The following is a 12921-nucleotide window of genomic DNA, read 5'->3' on the forward strand; positions in this document are numbered from 1 at the left end:
GTGCATTTAGTCCTAAAATATTTCAATTCAAGTAAGTACCAACAGCGCCGCTGGTGTAGTGGTATCATGCAAGATTCCCATTCTTGCGACCCGGGTTCGATTCCCGGGCGGCGCAGATGCTTTTAGTTCTCGTCACCAATAAAATGAGATGACTTGAAGAAGTTGTCAGCAATCTTTCTTCCTCAGGAAATACTTAGAAGCTTAATTTCCATGAAAATTCCCATTTCAGAATTCAGTGTTGAAACATTGGAATCTGGAGCTGGAAAAAAAAGTTGACTCACATCCTGAAACAGTTGACCTTTACGCCTGCGCAGTCTGAAACATCCCTAGCCTGGCGTGGAAGAGCGGCTGCGCAACAAGTGAACCTACGGATTGAGGTGTAGCCGGGCGGCCGGAAGGTTGAAAGAGCCAAGATCATTCTGCGCGTGCGCAGCCGGAGTCACTTCGCTGGGTGTTCCTAAACTCTCAGCTCGCCGCCATCTTGTATTGTGGCTTCATTGTTCACGCTGAGCCGGGTGGTTTAGTGTAATTGCCGCCGTACAAGGAGGCGGAGTAGCCTCTAGTCAGCCGAGAAACCCCGCTATTTCGCAGTCATAGCAGCTCAAAAGATCTGGGAAGTAGGGAAGGGTAGAGAGCTGGACCTGGAGGCGCCGCCGCGACTACAGCAGCCATGGAGGACGAGATGCCTAAGACTCTGTGAGTCTGGGGCAGCGTTGAGGGAGGCGGGATGGTGGTCGTCCCGGAGGGAGGCCTCGGCCCGGCGCCGCTCCCCAGCCTATTGTTCTCCGTGGACGCCGAGATATCGTGGTTCCTTTTGGCGCACACCAAATGCTTAGGGACTGAGACCCGGGCCGTGACAGGACAAGGTGGAGGAAGACGGGGCTCAACCCTCTAAAATCCTTTCACCTCAACTACACCACAGCGTGGCCCTTGGCCTCGCCACGGGCCCTGTGTGAGTCTTAGGCCTGGAGAAAACATTTTTTCATTCAAACCTTTTTTTAGAACTCGGCTTACCTTTTTGTCCCACACTTTCCTTCTCGTGTTTCCTGTCCCTCCGACCCCCCTTCGATTAACCTCTTTTGATCTTTACAGCCGTCTCCGTTTACCCTGATTTCCTGCTGAAACTTCCTCTAGTTTTCTTGTTGATAGGAATTTTTCTCTTGAGGATGCTTGTACTCATTCTCAGTAAGGCAAACTTTATTCTCTTAGTTGCCAACTGGAAAAAAGGCAAACATTTTTCTTTAACCACCTCCTACTTTGCAGCAGAAAAAAAAGCACTCCCCGGACCAAAAAGCCTAAAATTGGACACCCTAAGGATTTTGAAACTTGCTTTTTAAAAATGGAAATCTCACTCGCCAGTGTGTATCAACTGAGAGAGGAAGTGGATTTAAAACATTTTTATCATTACTTGCTTTTGTGATTGACGTGTTGAACAAAAGGGCAGTTTTTATGAAGCAACGGTTGATATAAACACCTTAACATAAGCACTTGGAATTTTTAGTGATAGTGGTTAAATGATCTCAGCTTGTGTTATTTCCTTTGTCGTGTAGCTTCCTCCCCAGCATTCTGTTGCTGAAAGTATCGAATGAGGTGGTCTGCCTTTGTTGCATTTCTCAAAAAGAAGAAAAGGTCCGATGAGTTTTTCACTTAGCTTTTTGTTTCTAAGAATATTGGTATTTTGAGAACTCCAGGCGTTAAAAATACAATTTTAGGTTTCTTTTTGCAAATCTAGATTTTGCAGTTGTTCTGAAATACAATGTAATCAGTTATTTTTTCACCACCAAACAAGTTAGTTTTACAATCTGTATAAGAAATATAATCACACTTGTTTTCTTAAGATTAGTAAACTTTTTGCTAGTTTCTCTGATTACATTAAGTATCTTTTTAATAGGATGAAGCGATTAGTGCATGACCTTTGTTTTTAAAAGATTATATCTGTAGATGAATACTTCCTAAAAAACTATTAGCTTCATAGTTAATAGAAACCATTTCCCCCCCTCCTTGTTCGCTAGTATACCAGCAGCATATTGAATTAAACACTGTTCGTTTTTTTATAATGTCTTTAAATTTAAGATTCTTAATATTTCAAAATTTCTAATTTCAGAAACTTGCCAGAAATATATGGCAATTTAACCTTTTTAGTACATTGATTTAGGAATATCAATTAAGACAACTAGCTTTCTCAGGCTAGTCTACAAAAGCAGATAGTAAGTACTAGTTTGGGGACAGGGGACGAACCATTGCAGGAGAAATAATGAAGTTTTATTAAACAAACACTGAATGCTTATGATTTGCTAGGTTCTGTGTTAAGTGTTTTATGTACTTATTTAATCCTCATCAGAACTATGCGGTAAATGGGTCCATTTTGCAGCTGAGGAAAAACAAAGCTTAGAGTTTAACTCAGCCAAGGTGATAACTTCTTTTTGTCCATCATTGTGCAATTCTGTCCTCAACTCTTAATTTATACGCTTTCAACTAATTTTGCTTTGTGTCCTTCATTAGATCACGCCATCCAAGAATCTCCTCCCCACAGTAGTCCATGCTGTAACATTTGTGATTACTTTCTCCTTTGCTTCTTCCTCCCTGAACCAGATTCCCATTTTTCCAATGAGACAAGTCTTGATAAATATGAGTAGGTGCTAATCCTTAAATTTTCCAGCAGTGTTTTTACTTTTAATATAAAAGGTTTTCATGACTTGGAAAGTCAGCCTTTAATAGGTTCTTTTTCGCATAGTGTCTAGTGATGATTAATAAATTTGTTTTAAAAACTGGTATTCCAAGCAGTGAATCAAGATTATACTCATTCTTGAGGGTAAAGTATAGTCTGAATCTCAGTGTCACCTTTCTATGTACCTAAGTGGCTCAGAGGAAATGCCTTCATTTGTCACAAATGAGTTTAAAGCTTCGCCTTAAGTTAGAGATTGCCAGTATTCAATTTCTTATCAGCAATACTTTGGAAACACTATATGGAGTGGTCTGATTTGGGATATGTTTTGAAAATACAGCAGTAGAAATTACCAGTAGATTGAATGTGGGATGTAAGAATAAAACAGTATGTAGATTTATTTACAAATGTGTACTATCAGTCATCTAAAATATTAGTTTGTTACAGCCCATGAATAGAAACAAAGGTCTTGAAAGCGTGCGTGTCTGAGGATGTCTCCAGGCATAGTATTAGATACATTTGTTCAAGCTGGTTTGTGTGCATATGGTCTGACTCCAAATGAAGAAGGTGCTAGCTAATAAGAGGTTTCAGCTATCATGCAACAGACTGTCCTTTGTGGACAGTGGACAGTTGTTGAATAATAGGTTATGATCCTGGTGTGTAGTATATATCCAAGCATTTAGTATTCTACATAATTTCATAATTAGTGAAAGACATCCTTTTCCCCCTGAACTAGAGTAACTCAGGTGAAATGGCATAATATCTTAGCAAATTTTCAAAAGTAATTCGGCAGTGGTACCGCCATCTCTTCAACAAATATAAAGAGAGCATTTACAATGTCCCAGGCAGGGTTCTAGTCAGTAGAAACACAGTGTGAATAAAAATCTCTACTATTACAAAACCTATTCATTGTTTTCACAGAAGCCTGATAGAAAATTCTGGACTTTTTCACAATGATTATCACTCAAAAGAAACCCAGTACAGGAGCCTGCTTTGTAAATTTTTTTGTAGATTAAATATTCCAGAGCTATACTAATAAAAATACTTCAAATGTTTTTTATTTTAATTTTATAACTATTTGTCAGTAGTTATCAGCTTTAAAAATAATGTATTAAGATGATATAAAATCCTATCCTTGGCAGAACTGTCAGGTTTCCACTAGTAGGACTGATGACTTTTTCCATTGAATCTTCTTGGTTAGCTTTTTATTTTGAAAAATTAAAAACTACAGAAAAGTAACGAAAACAGTACATTGAAGACTTAGGTACCTTTCATGTGGATTTACCAATTGCTGATAGCCAAATTTGCCTTATTTATATATACCTTTTTTTTGCTGAACCATTTGAGAAGACATCATGATACTTTAGGCCTAAGTACTGCACCCTGTATTTCCTAAGAACAAGGGTATTCTCTTACATAGCCACAATACAATTTTTATATTAAGGAGACTACATTAATACGATATTGTTAGCTGATATACAGTTCATGTTTGTGTTTCTCCAGTTGCCCAAGGAATACTGTTTGCCTTAACATTTAATTCTCTTCTACTCCTATCTTTACTTTACAGTTCTGCATAAGATTGGTACATGATCTCAGAGGTGATACAGTAAATATCAACATGGGATGCTTCAATCCATGCTGTTAACAAGAAGTCCCTGAACAGCTAAAAGGGGATAGTTTAATGTTACTGCAAAAAAAGCATTTTGAAAAATAAAAACTATATAAATGTAAGCAAATTATATTTTTGTGTAGTAGTTCAATAGAAATGATGGAGAGCCTTGGCTTGCAACTGCTCCAGTTGTAATTTTTGTGTCAAGATTTCCTCGAATGCAATTATCATAACATTTAAACATAAAAGGAATTTATTAAAAAGATACTGGACACTCCAAGAATTTGTGGGAAGGTTGTGGCTTAGAAAACATTCAGGAAAGATAGACAACAAGCCTCCAGTCCTAATCAAGCCATAGACTATGCCAGAAAGACTACTACTACTACATTCACTGAGGAGTGGATACCACAACTTCTAGGTTCACTGGACATGGGATTCTCCTGCTATTTGCCACCAAAATGGATTCTCTTCGATCTCTGCTTCTCTAAGCCCTGTCTTTGTCTTCTGTGTTCAGGGCTGGTATCTCTACTTAAGATAGCCTAAAATCACATGCAAGGAAGAGTGCGAAACCATATCTAGCCTATTCATCTTCTGTAGATGAGTCAGGCTCTGCCATGGTGAGGATCTCTCTAAAAATAGTTAAGGAAGGTGTTTGGCAGCAAAAAAATAATAATAATCTACTACACATGTAAATCCATGAATCCTTTGACTTCAAAAACAGTATGTGATGAAAGTGTGGAACAACTGGAGAATATATGTAAATGAGAATGAATTAAAATCAGAGTTTTTAATTTATAGAATTATAAAACTTGTTTATTTTTTAATTGAAAGTATCTTGAGTATAAGAAGGGTCTGCAGATTTCAGATTTAGGCTTCTGTCTCAAACTAGTATTTACTTTGCAAAGAGATATGGAAAATAATAACATTAAGTTGTTTCTAAAAACTCAAGGTAGACCCTGGTCATTAACTTATTGGTAAAAAAACAAAAAACTAATGTAATGGGTTTTTATTTGTACAAAGAAGAAAAGGAGATTTTGTCATTTAAGTTCTTTGATTATGAAAATGTTGTATTCGGTACATGTTTGTTGAAATGGGATAGAAGGTTGAGAGCAAGTTGTGAAACTTCATCTGAAGAGCATTTGTGTAGGTTAATTGTTGGAGGTTCCTTGAGCTTACAGTATACAGGCCACATTCAGTAACAAATGTAAAGACAGTGCAGTACAAATCCTACTGCTCTTTAAAGTAGCTTTTTTTTAATTACCTCTCCAAACTAGGTAATATCAGAAAATATTTCTCAGATTGTTCAAAGAGTAAATGATGAATCAGATTCACTAAACACTGTCCACTTGTCACTTAATTATCTAGCTTTAACAAAGCAGATGTTAGAATTAAGTTTCAGATTTTTTTTTCATTTAGAATGCAATCCTGAGAATTTTTTATAGGCACAATAGTGAGGTGAGAATAGACACAAGAGTTGCAGAGATAGCACAGCATACTAACAGCAGCTTCCCTAATGTTAGCATCTTACATAACCATGGTAAGAAGTTAACATACAGTACTACTAACTACAAATTTTATTCCACCCTCCCTAGTTTTTCTACTAATATCCTTTTTCTGTTCCAGGATCAAGCCAAGATACCATATTGTATTTAGTCATTGTGTCTCCTTACTATTCCTTCCGCATGTGAGGAGATGTATGTATTTCATGACCATGGCACTTTTGAGAGATACCATTTTTCTAAGTCTAGTACAGTGACTACTACTTTTCCTCAACATACTCTATAGAATTGAGTTACTAAGTCTAGCCCACACTCAAGGAGAGGAAAATTAAGCTCCATTTCATGTGGACATATGTTAAAACAACCAATTTATTGGTTAAGCCAATAAATAATATTTTAGAGGAGGTACTTTGAGGCTCTATACATATCCTATTTCTCCTTAAACTTTCACCAACTATAAAAGGTCCATGGATGGATCTTGCCAGCAGTAATTAGCACTGAAAGGTAATTTCTTATTCCTTCTACATTAAGAGTTCTATAAGAAAAAGGTATTTCCTCCCCGCCAATCCAGGATCTAGTTGAAGATTACTCATTGTATTTGGTTGTTAGTATCTTTTTAAGTCCCTTTTAATCAAAAGCAGCCCTCCCTTTCTGTACTTTTTTTTGGATAATTTTTTGAAGAGATCAAACAAATTGTCTTAAATGGTATCCCACATCTGAATGTGTGTAGTTGTTTTATATGCCCAATATCCTATAAACTTAGATCTAAATTTAATCTTGACTAGATTCAAGTTCAACCCTTTTGATTTGAATCTTCATAGGTATTTGAATAATTAATATTGTACACATATCTCATTATCCATCTATATAAAGTTATTTAAAATTTGACCAGTGGGTCCAAATGATAAAACAGCCAAAGCTCTCACTTTTAAGGTAGGGCTTTCCTTTGCAGTTGTTAAGTAATCTTATGTGATGACTTTGGCACCCAGCAAATACCCATTTTCACACCAGTCTTGCACCTAATCGCTTTGCATCCATTAATTCTTGACTGAGTCAGTTTTTTCAATAGGGCTTATACTGTTCATTTAATACTACCCTTCTACATAGACTGACTAGTATTTTTTCTGTGAGAAAGAGCTTTTCCCTGATAAGCTAGAGCTATTAGATTACACTATGCTGGAGTTTCTACTCAAAAGGCAAGATACAGATACCTAATTCTTTCCCCTTAATTACTGACTCAGAAAAAGCACCTGTGTAATCTCCAGTACTGGAAAAATTGCTGTTGGATAGATGTTGCTTTTGCTTTTTCAGAGTATTGTTCTACCTGGTCTTTAAATACTGTTTATTGTTCCTTAAGACTCAGCATTTCTCCCTTTGTCATTTTACTTTGTTCCAGTACCTTTGTAGTAAGCACTCAATGTATGTTTGTTGAACAGGTAAAATGGAAGAAAGGAGTTGAATCCACACTTTCTGGAATGTATAGATGTTTATTTTTCTGGGAGAAAGTTCATACCTGACATGTTCTCTGATGGATTCTTGGCAGAAGAGTGAGAAACTCTTTGGTTATTAGGAGTCTACATTCTCTGATTTCAGAAGTGATAAACCTCTGACCTAACATGTCTAGAGATAATCTTACTTAAAAACCTATTTTGAATATTTATAAGCCCTTTAAATAAAGATCATCCCAATCATGTGGTCTTGTAATACACTATTCACACTAAGTTTGTTAGTCACCAACTTACATGTGTCCTGGAATCTTTCTACTCCCTCTCCACTTCCACTGATAAGTGATACTCATTGAAAGATTTCCCATTTCTTTGTGAGCATGTACAACAACTGATAAATGATTTATCCTTGATTTTTTTAAAATGTGTTTCTTGTGCAAACCAGAATTTACCTAAACTGGATAGTGTTATGGGAATCATGAATTAAAAATTGTGGAAGTTTTAATGTTCTCAGTAATACTGTATAAGTAGAAATAATTACAAAGCTTCCCAGGACTGATTTCTAATGATTCATGAAGTATTTTAAAGCGTATCTCCCTAAGGTAAACCTAGAAACTTAGAAACAAATAACATGCTTAATTTGTAAAACCTTGACTAATCACACAGACACATGCTTCTCCGCTACTAGCAGTGTCATATGTATTTGCAAGTTAATATTAATCTGTCTTGAAAGAGATTTTGAAGCTTTGGCAAACTTTCATAAGCTATTCCCAAGTAGTGTAGTTTAAGGCAAATATCTGACTGTTCCCAAAATTAATTTCAGTAATCAACTTTAGAAACTGATGTAAAAGAAGCAAATTTAGAATGGTAAATTGTTTTTCTTTGTGTTTCAGATACGTTGGTAACCTTTCCAGAGATGTGACAGAAGCTCTAATTCTCCAGCTTTTTAGCCAGATTGGACCTTGTAAAAACTGCAAAATGATTATGGATGTAAGGGTATTTTACTTAGTTAACTTTCTTCTTTTTTTTGTAATGCATTATTTAAATCCATTACTTCAAGAAACTCTTAAATTAGTTCATACAGTCTAAATTCATAGGGATTTTAGTGAATTTGTAATGAAACAGTTTGGCCCCTGAGTTTGTTTTTACTAAACGAAGGAGAGAACAGTACTACTCATGGCAAGAGCAGGTGAGAGCTATGTGTAGGCTCTTGTTTTTAAGGTAAACTAAAGCATCACAACTGTTTATATTATGTGATGTTGGTCAGTTGGCTAATATGGGAATTCAGTTATTACAATTAGATTGGAAAATTAGGTCAAAACTAGTAGACATTCAGTACTCTGAAAGTACTTTTAACTTCATTTTTGAAGTTCATGATTCAGGTTCTTTCCCCATTGTAGCAGTTCCCATCCATCAGACCTTAAAAGTATAGAAAAAACATTCATTCATCCAGTTGGTGTTAACATTGAATCATAATATGTATAAAAAATAAAATAAAATATTTTTAATGGAGAAAAAAGTGCTAATGAGAAATCCTTTATCCTATGGTCTTTCCTTTAAGCTTTCGGGGTTTTTTGTACCCAGGAAAGAAAATCATCTATGTGTATATATGTAGCTACTTTCTTTTCTATTGTATTCCAGTTTAACTCTTTTGCTTGGTATTTTGTAAAGTAATTGTTTAGCCATTTGGCTTTGGTTTGTTTTAGATTTAAAGTGTCAAACATTTCTCCTAATGCAGCAGGGTCATCTCTGTATACAGCTGACCCTTGAAACACAGGTTTGAATTGTGTGAGCCACTTCTATGCAGACTTTTTCAGTGAATACAATACAGTATTGTAAATATATTCTCTCCCATACAATTTTCTTCATAACATTTTCTTTCTCTAGTGTACTTTATTGTAAGAATATAGTATATAATACATACAATGTATAAATATGTGTTAATTGACTTTATGTTATTGGTAAGCCTTCTGGCCAGTAGTACACTGTTAGTTTAAGTTTGGGAGGAGTCAAAAGTTACACTTGGATTTTTGGCTGCATTGGGGTTCAGTGCCCCTAACCCCTGCATTGTTCAAGGTTTAATTATAATAACAGATGAATTCAACAAATGATTTTATTCTTACACTCTTAAGTGTTTTCTGCCCACATTTAATATCTATGTACCTTTGGATAAAGAAGAAAAGATCTCTGTACCCATAGAGAAAGATAAGAGGGAAAGATGGGAAAATGGTGGAAAATTTAAAAACAATCTCTTTGATCTGGTTTTCCTTCCTTATCCCTGTAATAGCATTTATGGAATGCTTGCAGTCTCTTATTTTAATACTGATACATTATCAGAAGTGCTCGATAGAAACAAAGCAGATTTTTTTCCCGTTTAATACATGCAGAAATGAGGCAAAGCAAGGATGCAAACTCAGAGGGATGTATCTGAATATAAATCCTTTCCATTGTCTGGGTCATTCTAGATATTTGGTAAAGATCACTAGGCGAAACATTAATGACTGCCCGACCTATTGAAAAAACTCAAGTCTAAATTCCAGTCTATTCACATTATTAGACTGATCTTCATATTTATGAATTTTATTTGACCTGAAGTATAAAGGCTGATAATGTGTATACTTAGATTCTTTTTATCTAAAAAGTAGTTTTTTCTGGGTACAAGTTAATGAAGTAAAATGAATATCCTTTTTCATTTGACAGCTCTACTCTTAAAATAAGCTACTTTTTCTAACCACATTCTGATGCCTATCAAGATTCATCTTTGTAGTAGAATTCCCACCAAGTTATATTCTGTTTGTTAAATAAAATAATGCATAGTCTCAATATCATCAGTTTTGTGGTTGCCTCCTTGTTCTAAAATTCTTAAAAATCACTGCCAGTGACTTTTTAAAACCATTTGCTTGAAACAAAATTGTATATTTGTTTACTCACTATCATTCTAGTCTTTTGAATTTGAACAATTCTGCTTTGGAAATTATGGAAAGAATTTTAAATGGACTATAAAATCACTTAGTATTTTGTACTGATAGATATAAAATATTGGGTGTTCTTTTTTGCTTTAATTTACAGTACAGCATTCAGACTTCATTAATTCTCAAACCTCAACTACTTGGAACAACAATAGAAAAGAGGAGAGAATTGTTAAAAGATTCCTAAGCAGGCAAAAGATTGACGTCAGGAAGTCCATATTCTAAAACCTATTCTAAAGCTTTACTTTCCAAAGAACCTCTTCAGTTTTCAGAGCCTACTTATATTTTAGAAACAGGTTTAAGAAGATTGGCTGAGATTTTCTGCTACTCAGTAAGTTAGAAGTGGCAAGGATATATTTACAATTATAGCAATAAAAAGTAACATAACGGAACAGGAAAAAATTGAAAGCCAGCCAACATTAAGAGTTGAACACAGGGATCTAGTCAAACTTAAAGCCTCTAGCTAGAAATGACCTATGATGGGGAGTCTATACATATAGGTACATATCCATCCATATTTGGGACACTAAATCATTAATAAAAGATTATGTATAGCAGTATAGTATAGCTTGCTGAAGAAGAGAAGATAGCTTTCTATAAAAATAGTTGTTCTTAAGTGTTTACTTCCTTATCTGAAGATTTACTTGTGGAATGGACCCTTTATTCTCCATGGCTGATAACTGAGATGTATAAAGCTTTAGATAATTTGAAGTAATAAGTATAAAACTTAAAAATGGCTTTTTTTGTTTCTTCAACAGACAGCTGGAAATGATCCATATTGTTTTGTGGAGTTTTATGAGCATCGTCATGCAGCTGCAGCACTAGCTGCTATGAATGGGCGGAAGATAATGGGTAAGGTAAGCTGTCATAATTAAAGAAGGTGACAGGTGACTTGGACTGGAAAATTTTAAGTTGCATACAGTTTTGCTTCCTTTTTAGAAGATTTATATTCACTTCAACAGAAGATCACACTTAGTATTTTTTTAAATGAGGTGAAGCTTTTAGAAGGTGTGTTTATATTAGTATTCATGGTGCCTTGCAATGAATTGAAATATTTGCTGAATTATTCAAGCTTGGCTGAAACATCTAGGAACTTTGGATCCTAATGGGGAAGAATAAAAGAGAAAAACTATATTGGTACTTTAGATAAGAAAGGTTAGTTGAATATTAACAGAAGTATGTAAGATAAGGATTCATCTATATTGTTTGCTTAAATGTAGGTTAAAAGATAAATATTAAAACTTTGACCAGAACTGGTATCTTCCTGAATGTTTTGTCTCAAATATGTACCTCCCTATGTGTTCATAGATGAAAATTTTTTCTTATTTTGAGCTTTATTTTTATGGAGTGTAAATGTAGAAAAATTTTTTTAGGAAGTCAAAGTGAATTGGGCAACAACACCCAGCAGTCAAAAGAAAGATACAAGCAGTAAGTATATATTATGCTTTTTGAACGTTTGTTTTTAATATACACAGTAGTTTTATTTTAAAACATAAACATCATACGTTTGCAGTAATGTTTTGATCGTTATCCTAAGATATGATTGAATGTGTTTGTGTTAATAAATTTAAGAACAAATCTAATCTTTGTCATCAGGTAGTACCGTTGTCAGCACACAGCGTTCACAAGGTAATTGTATCTTCTTAAACATAAAATGAAATCTCTTGAAAGGGTATTCACTAACCACCTGAAGTTTTTTGTTTGATATTGGGGGGAGGGGGGAGGGAGGAAGTCATTATTTCTGTTTGTCTCTCTGGCAGTATTTTTCCCCTTCTTCCCAGTGTTTGCCAAGTGTGGCTTGTCCACTACTTTGGTGCTGTTTCAAGCTCTCTGACCCCCTTGGTAGCAGCTGATGCCTTAGAAATATTTTCACCAACTAAAGGGCAAGATACCCTGCTTCCTTGAGGTCACAATCTGTGCTTCGTACCTAGATCTTCTGATTGCTTGAGTTGCTCCTGAAACTGTGTTTCCCAAATGGCAACCAAATACATTGCTTAAGGCCTGCCAGATAGGGGTAACTTTTCTTTCCAAATATACCTTGTCAAAATTGATAAGTATGTCCATTTGAAAGTGTTGATCCAACTATTTTATATTTTTTTAAGTGTTTCTTTTTTTGAGCATTGTCTTTTTTAAAAAACTTCACATATGGGATCGTTATTTCTCTCCAATGCTTTTTTAATGGCTCTGATATAAAGTGAAGGGATTACTGTTTTCATTCTATTGCCTTCAGTCTTAGTTCACTTGCACATGGATTCACATAAACTGAATGGTGTAATGTCTGGGCAACCAAAACTGTTGGCTTTTGAGAAAACTGTCAAATACTTTAACATCAAACTGTTGCAATGCAAGGTATTTCTTTGATTGTTCTTCACAAAATATGGTTAAACCAAGTATATCATATAGCTAGCTTCAGTAAATTGTCTTAACTGAGGCAAATCTAGTCTATATAACTCAATACCACTATTTTAATTTAATTTGTAGGGTTCTAATATAGTGGTAAACTAAATAAATGTAAATACTATTAGAATGGTAATTAAGTCATTAATAGTTTTTCAAAACTTGCTATATGTTTTCTTAGACCAGTATAATAATTGGTTGTAAGTAGAACTATAAGTGTCAGTTTCCAGTTAGATAATATCAGTCTTTAGGAGAATCTTTGCTTATTGTCACCTTGATTCATTATGTTTAAAATTGATAGGATTTGTATAGATAATAGGATAGTGTTATACTTTAC

At 34.9% G+C, this 12921-nt stretch overlaps 1 protein-coding gene and 1 non-coding gene across 15 annotated transcripts in view; both read left to right on the forward strand.

Moving 5' to 3' along the window:
• The first annotated feature begins 44 nt into the window (after positions 1-44).
• Positions 45-115, forward strand: TRNAG-CCC (transfer RNA glycine (anticodon CCC)). The gene has a single exon. It is a non-coding gene; the product is annotated as a tRNA-Gly (tRNA).
• A 288-nt stretch (positions 116-403) lies between these two features.
• TIA1 (TIA1 cytotoxic granule associated RNA binding protein) overlaps positions 404-12921 on the forward strand; it is a 32673-nt gene continuing 20155 nt past the window's right edge. For 3 of the 14 annotated variants that reach the window (XR_005055863.2, XR_001851441.3, XM_017648880.3), the window contains exons 1-5: positions 425-696; positions 8112-8208; positions 10946-11044; positions 11561-11615; positions 11784-11816. Coding sequence is in view for 8 of the 14 variants with exons in the window: in XM_017648880.3 (XP_017504369.1) it covers positions 671-696; positions 8112-8208; positions 10946-11044; positions 11561-11615; positions 11784-11816 (310 nt within the window). In the remaining 6 variants the exon portion in view is untranslated. Of the gene's footprint in view, positions 697-4232; positions 4393-8111; positions 8209-10945; positions 11045-11560; positions 11616-11783; positions 11817-11864; positions 12537-12921 lie in introns of those variants that run through there. The other 11 variants (XR_005055866.2, XM_036998022.2, XR_005055865.2 and 8 more) reach the window with 11 other exon arrangements.

This window comes from Manis javanica, chromosome 1 (genome assembly GCF_040802235.1).
Source record: "Manis javanica isolate MJ-LG chromosome 1, MJ_LKY, whole genome shotgun sequence".
In the NCBI taxonomy this organism is placed as follows: domain Eukaryota; kingdom Metazoa; phylum Chordata; class Mammalia; order Pholidota; family Manidae; genus Manis; species Manis javanica.